This window comes from Pongo abelii, chromosome 5 (assembly GCF_028885655.2).
Source record: "Pongo abelii isolate AG06213 chromosome 5, NHGRI_mPonAbe1-v2.0_pri, whole genome shotgun sequence".
NCBI lineage: Eukaryota > Metazoa > Chordata > Mammalia > Primates > Hominidae > Pongo > Pongo abelii.
This window is the reverse complement of record NC_071990.2, coordinates 36,140,600-36,163,884: the sequence shown is the minus strand read 5'-3', so window position 1 is coordinate 36,163,884 and position 23,285 is coordinate 36,140,600. Positions and strand designations below refer to the sequence as shown.

Sequence of the window (23,285 nt, the reverse complement as noted above, 5' to 3'; positions counted from 1 at the left end):
CCTGGGAGGTGGAGGTTGCAGTGAGCCGAGATCATGCCACTGAACTCCAGCCCAGGTGACAGAGTGAGACTCTGTCTCTAAAAAAAAAATAATAAAATTCATGCATGTTGTATCATGTGTGGTTATTTTTATTGCTTGTCCACTGTTGGCTAATTGGAGTTTTTTTTTCATGGTAGCTCCTGAGTTCATTTTACTCAACCTGAGATGTCTTTGATTGCTTTTTTTAATCTGGTGTGACAGTATGTCTAAGGCTTATCTTGTACATTTTCTGCCCCCGGCTAGGAAATAGCTGTCTCTCCAAGAAGCCTTTTAGTGGGAAATGGTATTTGGAGACCATAATCTGAGTACTTAAGGAGCTTATTACTAGTGAGTTAGTTATTGTTTCTAGGCCTTTTCTGTGACTAGAGCTTAGGAAATAAGTTGTGTTTTTTCATTTAAAAAAATCATGAGTTCATGTTATACTTAAACATGGAATCATAGGACCCAAGGATTTTTGTTTGATTTTATATTTCACTCTTCTTTCTCCCACGCTGAAAATCCCAGTTCTCAACAGCATCATGATTGCTCATTTTCTTTTTCCTACAATGTATACACAACAGTCTTAGAATTACAATTCCAGCACTACCCCAACAATATGATTACTAAAGAAGATAACAATTTTCGTTATTGTTCTTAGAGTATATTTCACTGGGGATGTAGAATCAAGTGACTGAATTTTATAGTTGCACTGACTAGTTCCTTGCTGTAGGATTATGCTACCACCTAATTTCTCAGATTCGTGTGTTTCATTTTGCTTTCATTTTACATCATCTTTGACTTTTTTAAAAAGTCCAAGTCTTGCAGAATTATTTGGGTCATCTAGGCTTATTGCTTAAAATAAATATTGTATGTAATTTGTGATTATGTTGGTTTTTTTTTTAGAATATGGCTTATGAAGCATACTATGAGTAAGACAACAGGGAATGGTTCTGTGCTTATTAGAGTGTGTGAAGAGTACCTCCTCCTTTATATCTAAAGAAGAAAAGGTTTCTTAGCTCCTGTTACCCTGTGAGAAGATGGGTCCACTATTACCACGTCTTCAGCTTTTTCAACAGAAGCTAGAACTTTGTTTTTATGTGATTCTCCAGATTGTTTAGTGTTCACAACTTTTGTTTGTCTGTTTTTTGTTCTTTATTTGAGATAAGGTCTCAGTCACCTAGGCTGGAGTACAGTGGTGTGATCATAGGTCACTGCAACCTCAAACTCCTGGGCTCAAGCATTCCCTCTGCCTCAGCCTCTGGAGTAGCTAGGACTACACCACCAGGCCCCCTTAATTTTTAATTTTTTTTTTCTTTTCTTTTGTAGAGATGGGGTCTTGCTGTATTAACTAGGCTGGTCTTGAACTCCTGGCCTCAAGGGATCCTCTCACCACCTTGGCCTCCCAAATTACTAGAATTACAGGTGTGAGCCACAGTGCCCAGCCCACGACTTTATTTTATTTTATTTTTTTATTTTACTTTTTTTATTCTTTTTTTTTGTGACAGAGTTTCACTCTTGTTGCCCAGGCTAGAGTGCAATGAATGGTGTGATCTCAGCTCACTACAACCTCCACCTCCCGGGTCCTGGTTCAAGCAGTTCTCCTGCCTCAGCTTCCTGAGTAGCTGGGATTACAGGCACACACCACCATGCCTAGCTAATTTTTGTATTTTTAGTAGAGACGGGGTTTCACCATGTTGGCCAGGCTGGTCTTAAACTCCTGACCTCGTGATCTGCCCGCCTCGGCCTCCCAAAGTGCTGGGATTACAGGCGTGAGCCACTGCACCCGGCCCAAGACTTTATTTAAAAACCATTGTATACTTTTGTTTACAGGCAGGATTCAGCTTGCAGCCTGTAGTATGTAATCTCTGCCTCAGAGTCTTTATGGTGAAAGGTAGGCATTAATAGGCCTACTGTTGCAAGTTCCCTCTCTGAGTGATAGTATTAAGCACAGTTGTGGAAGAGCCCCATGGTTCCATGGGCCTCGTAGTGGAGGATTAGCTTTGGAAATTTGAAAAAGACCAACAAAGATCAACTGTGAAGACCATAGTATCCAGTTTTTCAACTAATTGAACAAGGTATAACTTCAGGAAGTTATCAGAAGCCCACAAAATAATTTGAATACACTTAATTTTCAGATAACTGTAGTAAAATGTTTCCACTAAACACAAAAATCAGTTGGCAGGGGCTAGATAAATAAAAATCATGGCTTGGCATGGTGACTCGTGCCTATAATCCCACCACTTTGGGAGGCCAAGGTGGGAGGATCACTTGAGCTTAGGAGTTCAAGACCAGCCTGGGCAATTCAGTGGGACCCTGTCTTTAAAAAAAAAAAAAAAAAAAAATTAGCTGGGTGTTGTGATGCACGCTTATAGTTCCAGCTATTTGGAAAGCTAAAGTGGGATTGCTTGAGCATGGAAGGTCAAGGCTGCAACTGCCATGATTGTGCCACTGTACTCCAACCTGGACAAAAGTCCAGGTGTGTAATTCATTGCTATTGGGTAATTTATTGGTGGCTTAAATGCCATGAACAATATTGATGAGTATTTTAGGATGGCATATCAAGAAGTTTCAGAAATTTTAATATATATTTTAACTACCACGTAACAATTGTCACCAATTCTTGTTTGGTGAACAAAAACATCAATGGTATGAAGTTTGGTACTTGTAGTCAATCATGTTGATAACCTTTTTTAATTTACTCAAATTCTAAAATTTATGATCTGAGTGTCATAGAGGCCTAGGCATTTTGAACAAGGCTAACAGTCCTTTTGGGGATAGTCTTGTGATTTTTTTTTTTTTTTTTTTGGAGACAGTCTCACTTTGTCACCCAGGCTGGAGTGCAGTGGCACAATCTCGGCTCACTGCAACCTCTGTCTTCCCGGTTCAAGTGATTCTCGTGCCTCAGCCTCCCAAGTAGCTGGGATTACAGGCACGTGCCACCACACCTGGCTAATCGTAGTATTTTTTGTAGAGGTGGGGTTTCACCAGGTTGGCCAGGCTGGTCTCAAACTCCTGACCTCAGGTAATCTGCCCGCCCCAGCCTCCCAAAGTGCTGGGATTACAGGCATTAGCCACCACGGCCTCTTGTGAACTTTTGTTTCCTGAAATATTAGGGTAAGCCTTATTTTGTAACTGATTATCAATGTACCTTGTAGGCAACCATATCTTTCCGTTCATTCACTTTGCTTTTTTTTTTTTTTTTTTTTAAATAGAGACAGGGTCTCACTGTGTTGCCCAGGCTGGTCTTGAACTCCTGGGCTCAACTGATTCTCCCACCTTGGCCTCCCAAAGTGGTAGGATTACAGGTGTGGGTCACCATGCCTGGCCCACTTTGCTTTTAATTATTGTGCTACTCTTCAGCTTATGAACATTTTTTGATGTGCCTCCACTTAGCAATTTGATCAGAGATGGCAGGTTTTTTCTATCTACATAGGAGCTTGACGACAAGCTCCCTTCTGCTAGTTTTTATGCCTTTTAGAATACCTTTAACAGGAATAGTATTTTGGATTTTTCTTTACTAGAAAGAAGAATGCAGTGGGATAAATTAGGTAATTCATGCTAATATTTCTAGGTAGAAGGATAATGCAGTATATGCTCATATGCTGTTTATCAAAAAGAGCTTGTCCTTTTGAATTACACAGTCCCGGATTTCAGCCTGCCTCCAACACCATTGTTAGGTGAACATGGACAGCTTCTTTTGACTTTTCAGTTCAAGTTGCCTTATCTGTAGATGGCAAGGTTATAAGGATGAAATTGCATTGAGTGCCTAGCCCAGTACTGAGGTGAAGTAAGTTTTTGGATGACTGCTTTCTTTCTCATGCTTCGTTCTTTACCTCAGATGGGTTTATCTTTGTCTTTCATGTGACTTTGTTTTTGGATTTTTATTTTATTATTATTTTTTATTTTTTAGAAACAGGGTCTCACTTTGTTACCCAGGCTCTGGAGTGCAGTGGCGTGATCATAGCTTACAGCTGCATCACACTGCTGGGCTCAAGGGATCCTCCTGCCTCTACTTCCTTAGTAGCTGGGACTACAGGCACATGCCACCAAGACTGGCTAATCTTTTTTTTTTTTTTTTTTGTAGAGACGGAGTCTCGCCATCTGGCCTAGGCTGGGCTCAAGCATTCCTCCCGCCTTGGTCTCCCAAAGTGCTGGGATTACAGACATGGGGCCACTGTGCCAAGCCTATGTGACATTTCTTAATACTATTAGTGTATCAAACTAATAGTTTTAGCTCATGTTGGTGTTTCATTTTCATGTATATTTATATATATGTGTATATATATGGTAGAGTTTGGAGTATAGTCACCTGAGGATCAGGGTTGAATTATGTTTATTTGTATGTAACACCTGATAAACTTAGGCACTCAGATTTTTATTTTGATATTGTTAGACCCTAGTTCCAGCTTAAGATTTCTGAGTTGAGAAACTTAGACTACTTGTGAGTATGTCTCAGAAGTTAAGTTCGGATAAAATTAGATATGTAAAGGATTATGTCAATTTGCAAAAGAAAAAAAATCTTTCAGGGAAAATATATATGGAAAAGGTAGTGGGAGAAATTTAGCATTTATTGAGTTCCATTGTGTGTAGGTGCTAGAACTTAAAATAGCATCTCGTTAAATCTTTGCATCAGATCTAAATAAGTGTGATAACTCTAGAAGGGATACAGAGATGACTGGGACACAGTCCTTTCCTTCAAGAGACTTAGGATTTCTTAAGGGAAATAAGTATACAAACATGATTTTCTTCAATCTTCTGTAACAAAGTACCAAAAACTGGGTGGCTAAACAACAGAAATTTATTATCTCACAGGCTAGAAGTCTAAAAGGTGTCAGAGGGTTGATTCCTTCTGAGGGCTGTGAGGGAGAATCTGTTTCAGGCCTTTTTCTTGCCTTGTAGATGGCCATCTTTTCCCTGTGTCTCTTCACATCGTCTTCCCTCTATATGTGTGTGTCTCTACATCCAGATTTCCTCTTTTTAAAAGGACAGTAGTCATGTTGGATTCGGGCTTATCCTGATAACCTCATCTTAACTTGATTACCTCTGTGAAGACCCACCCTGTATCTAAATAATGTCACAATCCCAGTTATTGGAGGATAGCACTCTAACGTATCTTTCTAGGAGGGGCACAATTCAGCCTCTAACACAGGCCTCAGAAGGCAGTTCCCTGCATTAGGAGATCTTAACCATTCCCCACTCCCAAGACAGAAAAGACTGAAGTTTATATGTAAGTAAACTAAAGTTTCAAAGGTGCTTTTTCCAGTCAGCTTTTAGTCTCTCTTTCTTTCTCCTTTAATTTTTAGTTTTTTGTTATTTAAGAGATGGAAATCTCACTATGTTGCTCAGGCTGGCCTTGAACTCCTGGGCTTAAGTGATCTTCCACCTCAGCCTCCTGAGTAGCTGGGACTACAGGTGTGTGCCACCATGCCCAGCTTTAATCCATCCTTTAGAGCCATAACTAAATCATTTCTAAGACCCCAAACATTCCATCTTTAAATCCGTTCCTCTCCCTGAATTTCTGTTTTCTGAAACCACCGTTTTGAATCATTCCAGATAAACTCCCAGCATCGCTCACCTCCTTACTCAAATGTCACAACACTATTTAAAATAGCATGAGTACACTGTGTCCCCTTGCCCTACTTAATTTTTCTCTATAGCTCTCTTCATAGCCTGACATTGTAGAGCATGTATCTCCTGGAGAGACTGAGATAGGACTTTGCTGTCCCAACTTTTGCTGTTCACCAGCTAAAACTCAAGAACCAGATAGGTTCAGATAAATTAGGGCTATTTTCTGTCACTTCATGCTAGAATGTAAACACAGTGAAGTCAGGGACCCTATACTTGCTCACAGCTGCATTCCCAGTGCCTAGAAAAAAGTACCTGGGATATCTACAGACACTCAGTAAAACTAAGTTGAATAAATGAACACATACTTGCTTGTTTCTTTTCTTTTCTTTTCTACCTACAATGCTAAAATTTATGTTCAGGCACTATATTAACCACAGGATTAACATATCCTCGCAAATGCCCTATGAGGTAGGCATCATTTCTGCCTTCATTTTACACATAAGGCGAGAGGCGCAGAGAGCTTCTTACACTAACAGTTTATTCAGAGTTTTGGAGCTCTGGTAAACTATGGAGCCAGGATCAAACTTAAGTCTCCTGACTCCAGAGACCTTTGCTGTAACTATTATCTCTGCAGTGGTCCCCAACATCTCTGCTTTCTGGTTGCCCTACATTTTACAAACCTTACCAAAGGAATCTTTTTTTTTTTTTTTTGAGATGGAGTCTTGCTCTGTCGCCCAGACTGGAATGTAGTGGTGCGATCCCAGCTCACTGCAACCTCTGCCTCCCGGGTTCAAGCGATTCTCCTACCTCAGCCTCCCGAGTTGCTGGGGTTACGGGCGCCCGCTACCATGCCCAGTTAATTTTTGTATTTTAGTAGAGACGGGGTTTTGCCAAGTTGGCCAGGCTGGTCTCGAACTCCTGACCTCAGGTGATTCACCCGCCTCGGCTTCCCAAAGCTCTGGGATTACAGGCATGAGCCACCGCGCCCGGCCCCAAAGGAATCTTTCTAAAGCATTTCTTCTGTAGGGCCACTCTAATGGCTCCACTTCCTTCTTTGTAAAGTGCTTCAATGCTTGACATTTAAGGCTCTTCAGAGTCTAGTTCTGTTGGGGTTAGAGGTGTAATGGACTTTAACTGAAGAATGAATAATAACTAAAGACGAAAGAGAAATACCTTGTACACATCCCGGTTCTAGGCATTTAGGATATGCCATTGAACAAAAAAAGGCTGCCCTCATAAGCTTACATTCTGGGAGTGTCTGGAGGAAGACAATAAAATGCCAAGTGCTGAAGAAAAGTAGCAGGGTAAGGGGAGTGGCAGAGAGCATGTGGCAAAGACTGCTGTTTCATATAGGAAAGTCAAGGAAGTTCTCTGAAAGGGTGCCACTTTAGCACAGGCCTAAGAAGATATGTATAGAGAGATGGGTTGGAGGGGGCAATGAAGAGACAGATCACGTAAGGTCTTGTAGGCCATTGAAAAAAAATCTGTTTGGATTGTAGTGGTTGCCTAATTGTACTTCATTAAAGATCACCAGTGTTTTGTTTTGTTTGTGAGATGGAGTCTCACTCTGTCGTCAGGCTGGAGTGCAGTGGTGCGATCCCGGCTCACTACAACTTCCACATCTCAGGTTCAAGCGATTCTCCTGCCTCAGCCTCCTGAGTAGCTGGGACTACAGGCACACGCCACCATGCCCAGCTAATTTTTGTATTTTTAGTAGAGGCAGGGTTTCACCGTGTTGGCCAGGCTGGTCTTGAACTCGTGACCTCAGGTGATCCGCTTGCCTTGGCCTCCCAAAGTGCTGGGATTACAGGCGTGAGCCACCGCGCCCGGTGTCTGTGTAGAATTTGTTGATATTTTTGTTTTGTTTTGGAAAATGTGAACTGGAGTTCAGAGGGCTTTAATGTGAACTGGAGGTCAAAGGGCTTTAAGAGGGAGGTTTTAGGGAAAATAGATAAGACGGCATGCTTGACACTGGAAGAACCTGGCAATATGATAAATTAACTTTTGAGATGGAGTCTCGTTTTGTTGCCCAGGCTGGAGTGCAATGTCATGATCTCAGCTCACTGCCACCTCCACCTCCCGCGTTCAAGTGATTCTTCTGCCTCCGCCTCCCAAGTTCAAGTGATTCTTTTGCCTCAGCCTCCCAAGTAGCTGAGATTACAGATGCCTGCCACCATGCGTGGCTAAATTTTGTGATAAATTAACTTGTAAAAAATATGGTAATACATAACTTAAAAAAATAATTTCTTTATTTCAGTAGTTTTGGGGTACAGGTGGTTTTTATTACATGAATGAGTTCTTTAGTGGTGAATTCTGAGATTTTAGTGCACCCATCACTTGAGCAGTGTACACTTTACCCAATATGTAGTCTTTTATCCCTAACCCCCCCATCTTCTCCCCAACCTTAAGTCACCATAGTCCATTATTATCACTCTGTATATCTATAAGTCCTGATAGCTTAGTTCCCACTTATAAGTGAGAACATACAGTATTTGCTTTTCTCCATTCCTGATTTACTTCGCTTAGAATAATGGCCTCCAGCTCCATCCAAGTTGCTGCAAAAGACATTTCATTCCTTTTCATGGCAGAGTGGTATTCCGTGGTGTATAGATGCCACATTTATCTGTTCGTTGATCAATGGGTACTTAGGTTGGTTCCATATCTTTGGAATTGAGAATTGTGCTGCTATAAATACTTTAAAAGTTCATTGCATAGATACATTTTCAAATATAGTAAACATTCATAATGTAATGTATTGATCAATGGGCCTGCGTAGATGATCCTTTTAGCAATTACAGGTTTTACCTTACATGAACAAATTGGTAATCAAATTTAAATAAACATACGGGTGATCTATGCAGCTAATAAATATATTCAACCCACCTCTTGTTGGACATTTAGGTGTCTAATTTGTTCCAATAGAATACACAGTGGAAGCCTTTTTAAATAAAAGCTACAGGCTGGGTGCGGTAGCTCATGCCTGTAATCTCAGCAATTTGGTAGGCTGAGGCTGGAGAATCACTTGGGCCCAGGAGTTTGAGACTTGTCTGGGTAACATAGTGAGATCGCATCTCTAAAAAATTTTAAAAATTAGCCAGGCATGGTGGTGCACGCCTGTAGTCCCAGCTACCTGGGACTGAGGTGGGAGGATCACTTGAACTGAGGAGGACAAGGCTGGAGGGAGCCATGATAGCACCACTGCACTGCGGCCTGGGCGGTAGAGTGAGACCCTGTCTCAAAAATAAATGAATGAATTAATGAATTAATTAAATAACTGCTACATAGTCCTCTGTCTCACCTTTTCCCTAGACATAGGCCTACTTCTTAAAGCAACTTCTTTTACCCATTGCTTTTTATTTTATTAATAGTTGGATAGACGTGCACATCTCCAGCGTACTTACTGCTATTCATTGATTCATCAGCTTTAGCTATTACCATAAATTCTTGCTATGATTGAGGAAGGTATAGTTCACTTGTACTATCACCACTTTATCTCTCTCTTCCTCTGAATAAAGCACTATATTTGGACCTAGTTTTCTAACAGCTTTATTGAGACATAATTTGCATGCCATAAATTCACCCATCTAGTGTACAGTTCCATTGTTTTAATATATTCAGAATTGTTATATCTCACCATGATCTAAATTTAGAGCATTTTTATCCTCCTGTAAGAAAACTCCAAACCCATTAGTAGTCACTCACCATTACTCCCTTTACTCAGACCCTGGCAACTGCTAATCTGCTTTCTGTCTCAATGGATTTGCCTTTTCTGGACATTTCATGTAAATAAAATCTTATGACTATGTGGTCTTTGTAACTGGCTTCTCTTAGTATAATGTTTTCAAGGTTCATTCATCTTGTTAAAGCAGGTATCAGTACATCATTCCTTTTTATGTATAGATGTATGAATTTTGTTTATCTGCTCAGCAGTTGGTGGAAATTTGGATTATTTCCACTATTTGGTTATTATGAATAATGTTGTATTTGTATATTCCACCCCGTCCCCAGGAATCAGTCAGCATTTTACTTTATAGTACATTCATAATAAGTTCCTGCATTTCCAAGGTAACCAGATCCCATTCACGTTAACACTACTGGTAACAAAATCATACAACTATGCATTGTGAACATCCATGTACAACTTTTTGTGTGGATACATGTTTTCATCTCTTGGTATATACCTAGAAGTGGAATTGCTGGGTCATGTGGTAATTCTAATGTTTAGCATTTTGAGGAATTAACAAACTTTCCAAAGTGGTTGTGCCATTTTACATTCCCACCAGCGATGTGTAAGGGTTCCAGTTTTTTTCACTTCTTCACCAACACTTGTTATTATCTATTTTGATTACTTTATAACTTTAATATACCTTGAGTAGGAAAACTTCAAACTGTTTTGTCGTCTGTTCTCACACCACAACAATGAACACAGACTCCTGTGACCAAATGTATGAGACTTTTTCCCCCGCCATACACCACCCAATCAGTTCTGCAGCAGATACCAGCTAAATGTCCTCTGATTCAATTCAGTTCTGACAGTGTCTTCTTGGAGACCCCATGGATTGAGGGCTCACTCCTCAAGACTGCCTCTCCCCCATTTGCAGTGCCAGCTGGAAGCCCAGGTTGTTTTACCTGTGCATCTGATCAACTGGCTATAAATTGCGTTTCCCATGACACTTCCTTGGGTTGAATTAATTTGCTAGAGGAGCTCACAGAACTCAGGGCAACATGTTTACTGGTTTTTTTAAACAAAGGATATTACAAAGGATAGAGATGAATAGATGCATAGGGCCTAAGGTATGGGAAGGAATGCAGGGCTTCCATGCCCTCTCTGGGTGCCCCACCCTCCAGAAATGTCTACTTATTCAGCTGTCTGGAAGCTCTCCATACTTCATCCTCTTGGGCCTTTCATGAAGACTTCATTGGATAGGCATGAACAAAGCATGGACAACTGTATAGAAATGTGATTGGACAAAAAGAGTATGACCTAATAGACTGAGTATGGAAACCCAGCAGGGCCTGTCTGTTCAGATTCTTGGCCTCTCTGTGCATCATTCCTTCCCCCAAGGTATGGAGCTCTGAAATGGGGATCTTATGAATCAGAATCAGATAAGGTAGGTCAGATAATTTCTTTATGGAAAGGCACGGGAGGATTACATTACTGCATTGGGAAGAAAAAGGAGCAGGTGAAAGAGGCCAGGAAGTCTGTTTTCTGAGGCCTGCTTTTGAGGCCTAAAGAGCCCCAACATTATAACAAAAGACTAACGAGGGCTGTGGGAGTTATGAGCCAGGAACTATGGATGAACACACACACACACGCGCACACACACACATACACACACAAAAGCATATGCCTCAACCCTTGTTTTTGGTTTCATTAACTGTAGGCACTTTAACTTTGTAACATGAGAATATTGGTGGACTTTTCTTCCAACTGCCCCCTAAATACTGTCTTTACAGTCTTTACAAAGAATCCTTACGTTCTACTTTATAGCCATAATTAAGTATTTTGTGCTTTATCATTAGGTTGATTTTGAAGTAGAAAATCAATAATCTGCATTTATGTTATTTTGACTGTGTCTTGGGCTATAATTACATAACTTTTTTTTGTTTAGATTTTGTTTCTTGGCATTCGTAATTGTGTTTTTCTCCCTTGTGTTACCTTTTTTTTATCATATTGTTAGATTCCTCCAGAAAGTATGTCTGAAGCATACTTTCTTGTCTTTGTTTTTTTCCCCCGGAATCTCTCAGAGCCCTCTGGTCTCTGGCTCTAGGTCAGATTAAATGCATTTCAGGCCTTCTCTATAGTTGTGCTCTTGGAACTTCCTTTTTGGCTCTTCTGTTTTTGATCTGTTAAAACAGAATCCTATGGATCCTGTGTCTTCTTTCTCAGTTTTACTGCTTTGTTTTCTTGACCTCAAGTAACTTCTTCAGACAAGATGAATGGGAGATAAGTTTCAATGTCGGTCCATATTTGAAAAACTTTATATTCTGCTCTCAAATGTTGTTGAAACTTAGACTAGGTTTAAAAAAAAAAAAATCCTCAGAATTTAGAAGTCATTGCCTCATTGTCTTTTAGTGTATTGGCTTTCTGATGAGATAGATGATGACAGTCTAATTACTGCCCTTCTAGCTTTTTTTTTACCTAGAAGCCTTTAGAGTCTTCTTAACACTGGGATTTAAAAATTTCCCTAATAAAAAATTAAGTGGAGCTGCCATTCAATCTCCAGAAATTTCTTGAATTTCTTTAATAATTTTATCTCTTCTATTTTCATGAGTTTCTCTTTCTGCAACTCTGATTATTTAGATGTGGGAACTTCTGGTTTGATTGTGTTTGTCTCATCTCTTTTTGAGCATTATTATCTTGAATAGAGATATTATGGGATAATGGGCGATTATGAGATAAGTGGGCATTTTTTTCCCCCTTCATTTAGGGAATGGTCAAGTTTATTTTCTAGAACTTCTTTCTGACTTTACTCATCTTTTAGACTAGAGCATCATAGTCTATATGGAAATCGGCATCATTTAACATTTCTCTATTCATATTAACTAGTTTTTAAGTTTTGTCTTTCTCCTGAATGCATATCTCTCTTCTAGGGTCAGTTTTTCAATTGCTTATCTTGGTCTCTGTCTTTGGGGCCGTGGGCTTTCCTCAAATGTTCAATGATCCTTGGTCACCTTTTATTTTTATGGATGAGGCATTAGAGACCTGATTGATAGCCCTATGTCCCTAGCAAGGCTTTTTCTTTTTTTTTTTTTTTTCTTTTATTTGTGACAGAGTCTTCGCTCTGTCACCCAGGCTGGAGCACAGTGGCATGATCTCGGCTCATTGCAACCTCTGTCTCCCGGATTCAAGCAATTCTCACACCTCAGCCTCCCGAGTAGCTGCGATTACAGGCGCATGCCACTGCGCCTGGCTAATTTTTGTATTTTTGGTAGAGACGGGGTTTCACCATGTTGGCCAGGCTGGTCTTGAACTCCTGGCCTCAAGTGATCCACTGACCTTAGCCTCCCAAAATCCTGGGACTATAGGCATTAGCCACCGTGCCTGGCCAGCTTTTTCTTTAGAGTAAATAGTTAGGAGGCTACCTGTGTGATGTTTGGTCCCACTGAATGCCAGAATCTGGAAAACTTTACTCTGGGGTAGCATCATCCACACTAACAGCATTTGTTCTTTCCAGTTTATTTTATTTTCTTTAGAGAATAGACCTCCTTTTTTTCCCCTGCAAGATAAATACCAGCCTGTCTGCTGTGCAGTGTACGGTGTCAACTCCATTATATAAGCCTTCAGTTAATCATCCCCAACCCCTTTTTTTTTTTTGAGACAAGGTCTTGCTCTGTCGCCCATGCTGGAGTGCAGTGGCACAGTCGTGACTCACTACAGCCTCAACCTCCCAGCTTCAAGCATTCCTCCCACCTCAGTTCCCCGAGTAGCTGGGACTACAGGCGTGCACCACCAAGCCCAGTTAATTTTTGCGTTTTTCTTAATGATGAGGTTTCACCATGTTTCCCAGGCTGGTCTTGAACTTTTGGGCTCAAGGGATCTGCCCGCCTTGGCCTCACAAAATGCTGGGATTACAGGTGTGAGCCACCGCAACCGGCCCCATTTCATTTACTTTCATTAAGTTTGAGTCAGAGAATCTGTTTCAGAATTCCATCTTAATCTCAAATTGGAGAATGTTGTTGTTCATTCAGACTCCTTATTTCCACTTAGGAAAGTAGGCCAGTGTATTACTAAATAAATTTCCCAAAGACATGTTTTCAGTTACAATGAACATTGAATCATGCAGTTTTATAGCTAATTTTGTGTACCCTGGGGGATTAAAAAGAAAATCAAGAATTGAGGAAGGTTGGAATGGCCACCAAAAATCTAAATCATTAGTTGCATCAAGGTATTTCTTATGTCTTAAATAGCTCAGTCATAGCATGTAACTGGTTTTGCTATTAAAATGTTTTTCTGTTAATTGAATCTTTTGAAAAAACAATCGGATGAAACAGGTTGATGAAAAGGTAAATAAATACTGAAAAATTAAAATTAAGATGTATTTTCCTTTAGCTATTGAAAGGAATGCTGTGTACCCTGCCTTTTTGTTTTGTTTTGTTTTTTGTTGTTGTTGTTTTTAGACAGAATCTTGCCCTGTTGCCCAGGGTGGAGTGCAGTGACGCGATTTCGGCTCACTGCAACCTTTGCCTTCTGGGTTCAAGTGATTATTGTGCCTCAGCCTCCCAAGAAGCTGGGATTACAGGTGCCTGCCACCACACCCAGCTAATTTTTGTATTTTTTGTAGAGATGGGGTTTCTTTATGTTGGCCAGGCTGGTCTCAAACCCCTGGCCTCAAATGATCTACCTGCCTCGGCTTCCCAAAGTGCTGGGATTACAGGCACGAGGCCCAGAGGTACCCTGCTTTTTTTGCTTAAAGCTCCTAGAAGACAGGCAACTAGTAAGTGTTAGAGCCTGAATGCAAATTCAGGTTTTTCTGCTGCTTTAACTTTTCTGCTGCACAAAAGTTGTGATGTAACTAATTGAAGACATATAGAGAAGGAAATCAGTAAATATTTTTAATGCATTATAAAATGAAATATGATTTTTACCTATCAAATAGGCTAAGTTTTCAGAATGAGGTAGTACTTAAATACCAAAAGCCCATGTGTGGCTGGTGGGGATGTAACTTAGTACAACCTTTTTGGAAAACAGTCATACTACATAAAAATCATTAGAAGCGAAGCATTCATGGCCACTGCCTAGAAGGAAATATTCCAAAATGTTAATAGTTGTTCTGATTAGGTATGTCTTGAAACAAGTGTTTTCCAAATTTTCCACACTTAACATGTTATTTTTATAAATAGGAATGTTTTAACCTCTACTTAGTAGTTTAATTTTAGGAAAATAATTCTAATTACAGAATAAAGATTATCCAAAAGTATTCAACAACTATATTTTTAGTAGTGAAAAATTGGAAATAAATGTCCAACTGAGCAGAATATGCCAAAGTAAGCAGTGATACTTCTAAGGGAAGCATGTTAAGACTTTTTTTTTTTTGAGACAGAGTTTTGCTCTTGTTGCCCAGGCTGGAGTGTAATGGCACAATCTCGTCTCACCGTAGCCTCCACCTCCCGGGTTCAAGCAATTCTCCTGCCTCAGCCTCTCAAGTAGCTGGGATTACAGGTTCCCACCACCACGCTGGGCAAATTTTTTGTATCTTTAGTAGAGATGGGGTTTCACCATATTGGCCAGGCTGGTTTCGAACTCCTGACCTCAGGTGATCCACCCACCTCGGCCTCCCAAAGTGCTGGGATTACAGATGTGAGCCACCATCCATGCCTGGCCTCCATGTTAAGATTTAAGAGATTTCACAGAAATGAAAAAAGTTTATAATAGAAAAAGCCAGATGCAAATTTGTTTATGCAGTATGTGATTACAGATAAATATTTTTATGAAGATACAGCAACATAATGGAAGAAGATTCAGTAGTTTATCAGTGATTATGTTTGGATATTGAGATTCAAGTAATTTTTCTCCTTTGTACTTTTTAATATTTTTCAGATTTTATTTATTATGTACTGAAGTTTTAAAAAAGTAGTATTTTTCTAACATGAGGTAAACTACAGCTAATATTTTCCTAGGCTGCCACTTGGTAATACTCTGTTCATATTATCTGAAAGTTTAGTTTTTTGTAGGGAGGGCGGCATTTGATAATGTCTTATTTTCTTCTGTCCAAATGGAATGGGCATTTTTGTATCATTTCTTAGATCTGAAACTCAGCACAGAGGCTCTGCTCCCCACTCTGAGAGTGATCTACCAGAGCAAGAAGAGGAGATTCTGGGATCTGATGATGATGAGCAGGAAGATCCTAATGATTATTGTAAAGGTAAGTACATAAAGAGGTATGAAGTGAGACATGAGCCATCTATTTGCAATTTCTCATTTGGATGTTTGATCTATCAGCATAAACACAGTTTTATTGCTGTTTACTTGTATCCTTTTCTCTAAAACGTAGGAAATAGTATTTGTTCTTAGTCTGACTTAATTTATCAAAGCCTAATTTTATATTAAATGTTTTTACCTTTTTCCTCTTTAAAAATTATAATACATATTTACCTTAGAAAATTTCAGAGCTGTGTTAAACAGAAAGAAAGTAAAAGACTTCTGCAATGCTATCAGCCACATATAACCAATGGTAACATTTTGGCATATAGATTTTTACAAAATACCTTCTTACTACTTTTTTTCTCATAGTGATGGCTGTTAAACTGGAATTACAGACACTTAAATGGTGTCATCAGGTTGCCTGTTAATCTTTTCTGTTTCTTGATGAGACTTTCTAGAGTCTTTGGGTAGGAACACAAAATGGAATGTATCATACCATCTAGGAGAAGAATGTGGTCCTTCTTATTCTCAGCTGACGAAGATAAATATGAAAATACCTTGATTCTTGCCACTGTTGGCAGCCTTTTCAGGCCTTCCTCTGTTTTCTGTTTTTTTGGGGTTTTTTTTTTGTTTTTTTGAGACAGAGCTGCCCAGGCTGGAGTGCTGTGGCACGATCTCAGCTCACTGCAGCCGCTGACTCCTGGGTTCAAGCGATTCTCGTGCCTCAGGCACCCACCACCACACCTGGCTAATTTTTGGGATTTTTTGTTTGTTTTTTGTTTTTGTTTTTTTGTTTTTGAGGCGGAGTCTCGCTCTGTCGCCTAGGCTGGAGTGCAGTTGGCACGATCTTGGCTCACTGCAAGCTCTGCCTCCCAGGTTCATGCCATTCTCCTGCCTCAGCCTCCCGAGTAGCTGGGACTACAGGCGCCCGCCACCATACCCGGCTAATTTTTTGTATTTTTATTTATTTTTTTTTTAGAAGACACGGGGTTTCACCGTGTTAGCCAGGATGGTCTCGATCTCCTGACCTTGTGATCCGTCTGCCTCGGCCTCCCAAAGTGCTGGGATTACAGGGGTGAGCCACTGCGCCTTGCTGTTTTTTGTTTTTTGTTTGTTTGTTTGTTTTTTGAGACAGAGTCTCGCTCTCGCCCAGGCTGGAGTGCAGTGGCACAATCTCAGCTCACTGCAACCTCCACCTCCTGGGTTCAAGTGATTCTCCTGCCTCAGCCTCCCGAGTAGCTGGGACTACAGGCATGTGCCACGACGTTGGCCAATTTTTGTATTTTTAGTAGAGATGGGGTTTTACCATGTTGGCCAGGCTGGTCTCGAACTCCTGACCTCAGGTGATCCACCCACCTCGGCCTCCCAAAGTGCTGGGATTACAGGCGTGAGCCACCATGCCCAGCCTCAATTTTTGTATTTTTAATAGAGACAGGTTTCACCATGTTGGCCAGGCTGGTCTCGAACTCCTGACCTCAAATGATCCGCCCTCCTTGGCCTCCCAAAGTGCTGGGATTACAGGCATGAGCCACCGCGCCTGGGCTGTTTTGTTTTGTTTTTATTTAAAGAAAATCCCGTTTGCTTACTTGCTTTTTTTTTTCCCCCCTAAATAAACAGAATTATTCTGTCTCCTAAAAAATACCTGAGACTGTAATTGTAAATAGATATATATGTTTAGATAAACCTATTGGATTATTGAGAGACAAGAATATTATAATTACAACCTTTTTGTTGTTTTTGGATGAGGCTATTGTAGGCTCAATCTAAATCATTAATCTTACTTTTTTTAATAACATGAATTCAGTAATACTATGTGGCTGATTTGACTATTAAGATTTTCTTCTGTTGAATTGATTGTATAAAAGAAACTTATTGATAAAAGGTATATAGATGTTGAAAAATGTGATGTAAAAATGCCTTTTCTTACCATTGTTTCTCATCCTGGTTTTTCTGATTATATTTCCCCTGTTTCTTCCAGGAGGTTATCATCTTGTGAAAATTGGAGATCTATTCAATGGGAGATACCATGTGATCCGAAAGTTAGGCTGGGGACACTTTTCAACAGTATGGTTATCATGGGATATTCAGTAAGTTTTAGTGGTTCTGTAAAAGAATTAGTTAGATGATGTCTAAATGTGTTTGTCTGAGTTTCCACTGCTGATCCAGGCTTCAATCTATCTCTAGCCTGATTTCGTTTATCAGAATTTTGTTGTTGGCAATAGTCTCTGTATTCTTGGAGAAACCACTTTTCTTTCGTGAAGAATCAGTATTATATATCTCCCTTTCTACTTTAGAGACAGGAGTGATTAAATTAATGCTGGTAAAGCTTTTGTCGTTTGATTTTTTTGTGATTTTTATCATTTTCTTTTAACCGAAATATTTCTTCTGGCTGCCTATGGGAAAATATTACAGCTTTTAAACTTTTAGTTTTTGCCTATATACAGATATATACACAGAACACTTGGAATTTGGTAATATCTTTCCCCTTATTTATCCTCATTTTGCAGTTTTGCTTGTAACTCAGGGAGATATTCAAAAGAAGGATTTTAACTCAGAGAAAATGTTCAACAACTGAGATTATCTGAGAACAGATTTTTTATTCTTCCTATAAGTGAAATCTGGCCAGTTAGTGTCATTAACAAGTATAAATGTTCCCGTAGAAGTAGCTTGTTTGGGCTGCAGGGAAACGTGAAGTCAATATTTGTCCTTTTTAACCATCTTATAGCTAAATCTTAGCTTCCCAAAGTAAGGGTAGGCTGTGTAGTCTTAATTGCCTGTGTTTGTTTCTTAGGGGGAAGAAATTTGTGGCAATGAAAGTAGTTAAAAGTGCTGAACATTACACTGAAACAGCACTAGATGAAATCCGGTTGCTGAAGTCAGTGAGTATTAGATTATACGTATGAATGCGAAGAATTATAAATAAATCAAGTTTCATTGAATTAAAACACACCAAGTGGAGACTCTTTAGCATGGATAATTTTCTCTATAAAGTTCTGGTACCCTTAAAGAGGTAAAGGAAGACAACAATATTTACCCATTCCATGCATGTAGTAGGGAACTGCTGGCAAATGCTATGATTAGAATTCTTCTTACATGCATGAACCAAAAAAACTTTCAAATGAATAAAAATATTCACTGAGCATGTTTTACAGGCCAGGTAGCTACTGTTTTTTTTCCCTACTATGGTTAAAAGGAAAGTTGTGTAAATAAATGTATAGCATCTTTTTTGTTGTTTTTCAAATATGTTATAGAATACATAATATAAAAATACTGTACTTACTGATTCCATTTATACCTGGAAACTGAGATAAATTCTATCAAAAATGTATTTTTAGTTCTGTTTTAAATTAGGAATATGCCAGTGTGGTAGAAGGAACTTAAACTCAGAATTAGAAAACCTGGGTTTAGGTCGCCTTTACCCCGGTATGTCCTCCATGTTACCATTTTTTTCTTTCTGAGTCTCAGATTTTTTATTCATAAAGTGAGAATGTTGCACCAGGAGATTTCTATGGCAGTAGTTTTCTTTTTTATTTTCAACTCCTGGCCTCAAGTGATCTGCCTTAGCCTCCAGAGTAGCTGGGGTTACAGGCACAAGCCACTGCACCTGGCTTAAGACAATACTTTTCAGAATGTCCGTTTGTGACAAGATAAGGAGCCTTGTACCTACCCAAAAGTAAATCAACATACTGTTTTCTTCATTGAGAAAGTTTTTCTATGAAAAAAAAATATATCTGCTGAAAAAAACAGTGTGATTAGTGCTGTAGTTGATTTGCATCCTGCAAAATCTTCTTAGTTCCTCATAGCCTGGTAATCATCAGTTAATTTGGAGGCCACACTTAGATTGATATCAGGGAGCAAAATAGTTTAATTAGAAAAATAGTTCCTGTTGGTTGTATTTCCTCTTATGAATTGACTATTTAAGATTTTTCTCCATTAAAGCTATTGAAATTTTAGTATATTTTAAAAATAGATTTATGTGAGCTCTTTCTTGTAGTTAATTTGCTGTAAGTATTCTTCCCCTACCATTTGGTTTATTTCCATGCTTTACCTTTTCCTAATTACTGTCTCTTCCCCACTACAGGTTCGCAATTCAGACCCTAATGATCCAAATAGAGAAATGGTTGTTCAACTACTAGATGACTTTAAAATATCAGGAGTTAATGGAACACGTATCCTTTTAAAAACATATTTGAGAATAAATCATCCCAATCCCAAAGAAAGGAACTAGATTTGTTGTGTAGATGGCCTTGGTGTCTTTTCTAAGGCAAACTATAATAAAATTACCTCTTTTATTGTACACTTCTGAACACACATCTGAATTTTGTCTAATTTTGTGTGGTGTGATTTTTCAGAATATCGCTTTAAGCTTTTTGTCCTCTTTTCAGGCAAATTAAAGCGAAATCAAAGGAAACTTTTAGAAAATGCCTTGGATCACTAAGTAGAGAGTCTATGATTTTTGTCAGTTAGCACAGAAACTTTAAGGGAAGTAATTTCTTATGAAAAATACTGGGTAGGCCGGGCACGGTGGCTCATGCCTGTAATCCCAGCACTTTAGGAGGCCGAGGCAGGCGGATCACCTGAGGTCAGGAGTTCGAGACCCACCTGGCGAGCATGGTGAAACTCTGTTTCTACTAAAATACAAAAATTAGCTGGGCGTGGTGGCAGGCTCCTGTAATCCCAGCTACTGGAGAGGCTGAGGCTGGAGAATCTCTTGAACTGGGGAGGCAGAGGTTGCAGTGAGCTGAGATTGAGCCCACTGTACTCCAGCCTGGGCGACTCTGTCTAAAAAAAAAAAAAAAAAAAAAAAAGAAAATGAAAGAAAGATACTGTCTAAAAGAGAGAAAAAGAAAGGAAGAAAGAAACTGGATGAACAATTTAAGGTATGATTGTATTATATTAAGCCTCAACTTTGAAGAGGCTGTGAATGTAGATTATGTTCAGAGTCTAAAAGGGTATAATTGTTCGCGTTCTATTATAATGAAAAACTGACTTGTTTTATGTTTTTATCTGGATTTTTTAGAACTGTAGAATTGGAAGGAACCGTAGCTGATTTTCTTCACAGGTATCAAAGTGACGTGCGGTGAGCTAATGGAAAGGTTATTGCAACAGCTGTGCTTATAAAGGTCAATCAGATTTTTCAGTAAAAGATGAAGTCGAATCTTACTTAGATTGGATAAATCTAAAATCGCCTGTTTATAAGCTATTTTTAAAATGTATAAAGAAAGACATTTCATACATTATTTTACTTTTCATGCATGTTTAGCTTCCTTTAATGCACATTCCTAATTGCTGTTGATCTTTTTGTATTTAAAGGAGACAGGATTACATACGACTGTAGTTTCATGTAGACTATGGGAAGAGATTTCAACAGAGAAGCAGGAAGGAAGCGATGGGAAAGGAGAGAGAACAGTTGATAATGTGGAAAGACTATTGTTCTAAAGTCAATTCTGAGTCATTTCTTAGAAAAATACAAATCACAGATTCCCCAGATGTCTAAGGAAAACTGCTGCAACCATCTTAAAACAGTATCTTGTGCTTATTGTGGTCACTTTGTAGATGGCTCTCTCTCTCTCTTTCTCTGTGTGTGTGTGTGTCTCTGTGTGTGTGTGTGTGTGTGTGTGTGTGTGTGTGTGTGTGTGTGTGTGTGTGTGTGTTTTCAAAGAATTAAGAATTCTAACCAAGGAATTTTTTAAAAACCTACACAGGGTGTCGTGATGGCCATATCTGTTTTTTCTATTATTTAATCTTGTAATGTTTGTCATTGTGCCAGATTTCTTTACTAATTTGCAAAAGTTCCAAGTAAAACTATAGAAATACTCTCAAATCTCCCCCGTAATGCTGAGTACCTTTATTTGACCCTAACTAAGCAAAGAAGGCTTTTTAACTATTGAAATATCTTAGTAGGTTTGAATTTCAAGTTCCAAGATCTTTTTCTTTTTCTTTTTTTTTTTTTGAGATGGAATTTCACTCTTGTTGCCCAGGTTGGAGTTCAATGGCATAATCTCGGCTCACTGTAACCTCTGCCGCCTGGGTTCAAGTGATTCTCCTGCCTCAGCCTCCCGAGTAGCTGGGATTACAGGTGCATGCCACCACACCCAGCTAATTTTGTATTTTTAGTAGAGATGGGGTTTCTCCATGTTGGCCAGGCTGGTCTCAAACTCCTGACTTCAGGTGATCTGCCCGCCTCAGCCTCCCAAAGTCCTGGGATTACAGGTGTGAGCCACCGCGCCTGGCCCCCAAGATATTTTTCAAACATTGCTAGGTGGTTTCTCTGTAGCTTCTGTCCATTGATTCCCTGTTTTATTCTTTTCTCCATTTGTTCTAAGCCGTTTTTTCCTGTCTTTCTTCATCCTTATCTCCCAGCTGTCTTTGCTCCTGCATTATTTACTACTGTTAGAGATTGAAAGGATATAACTCAAAACACTATGTTAAGGGTTAGTAATGGCTCATGTCACTCTCCTGCCTCTACCCGTTTTCCCAACATAACATACCCACACAGAGCAGTACATCCACATTCGTGTGTATGTTTGTTCAGGCGGTTTTTTCTCTGGACCACTATCGTTTCTCATATTAAAATATAAAGGACCCTAAACTAGAAAGTTAGTTCTTACAGAATTCCATATAAACTGGTTCACTCTACTTGCCTGGAGGGTGAGGGGAAAAGAATGATTAAGAAGGAGGACAGTTGGTTTCTCTATATAATGTTGACATTAGCCAGTCATTATTGTCTACCTGTATGACCTCCTATGTCTTTAGGATACTTTTTTTTTCATGCTGTATACTGTCTTTTTTGCTAGCTCCTCTTATTCATAATGTGCCCTAAATGTGCTTACTCAATAACGTAAGCCTTTTATTTTCAGCCTTTTGTTATTTTCTTTACACTGTCTCCCCAAGAAATTTTTTAAAAATGTAACCTTGTGGGCTGGGTGCAGTGGCTCACGCCTGTAATCCCAGCACTTTGGGAGGCCAAGGTGGGCGGATCATGAGGTCAGGAGACCGAGACCATCCTGGCTAACACGGTGAAACCCCATCTCTACTAAAAAAAAAAATTAGCTGGGTGTGGTGGTGGGCGCCTGTAGTCCCAGCTACTCAGGAGGCTGAGGCAGGAGAATGGCGTGAACCTGGGAGGAGGAGCTTGCAGTGAGCCGAGGTCGCGCCAACTGCACTCCAGCCTGGGCGACAGAGCAAGACTCCGGCCTCAAAAAAAAAAATGTAACCTTGTGATTTCAATTACTAGTGCTTCTGATTGCTACTCATTAGCTTTCTTTCACTCAAATTATTTGGCTCTTCCTTTTTGCCACTTGATTATGATGTTCTGTCAAGTTTTTTTTTAAGCTACTATATGTTTGGTCATTTTAATATCACTGCTTACAAATTAAAACAACATTTTCAAATTGTAATACTTCTCTCAAAAAATAAAAATTAAGCAGATGGAAGCTAGAAACATAAGAGAATAGCTTTACAATCCTATTTTATGTTTAGTCTTTTTAAGTAATCTGCATTTTAAATAATCTTGTTTTGATAAATTTTTTTATTTAATTGCTTTTTTATTTTTATTTATTTTGAGACAGAGTTTCGTTCTTGTTGCCCAGGCTGGAGTGCAATGGCGTAATCTCGGCTCACTGCAACCCCCACCTCCCGGGTTCAAGCGATTCTCCTGCCTCACCCTCCCGAGTAGCTGAGATTACAGTTGCATACCACCATGCCCAGCTAATTTTTGTATTTTTAGCAGAGGCGGGGTTTTGCCATGTTGGCGATCCACCTGCCACAGCCTCCCAAAGTGCTGGGATTGAAGGCATGAGCCACCATGCCCAGCCTATTTAATTGCTTGTTT

The 23,285-nt window shown here is 39.5% G+C and overlaps 1 protein-coding gene and 1 long non-coding RNA gene across 8 annotated transcripts in view; both read left to right on the top strand.

Moving 5' to 3' along the window:
- The window catches only part of SRPK1 (SRSF protein kinase 1), an 88,488-nt gene that overhangs the window by 14,893 nt on the left and 50,310 nt on the right, over positions 1–23,285 (top strand). For 4 of the 7 annotated variants that reach the window (XM_054556729.2, XM_054556731.2, XM_054556730.2 and 1 more), the window contains 4 exons: positions 15,334–15,452; positions 17,430–17,538; positions 18,243–18,330; positions 19,533–19,620. In XM_054556729.2, coding sequence (XP_054412704.2) covers positions 15,334–15,452; positions 17,430–17,538; positions 18,243–18,330; positions 19,533–19,620 — 404 coding nt within the window. 7 annotated transcript variants of the gene reach the window in all.
- LOC134761595 (uncharacterized) lies at positions 19,693–22,517 on the top strand. The gene is made up of 2 exons (XR_010140487.1): positions 19,693–20,574; positions 20,765–22,517. It is a non-coding gene; the product is annotated as an uncharacterized LOC134761595 (long non-coding RNA).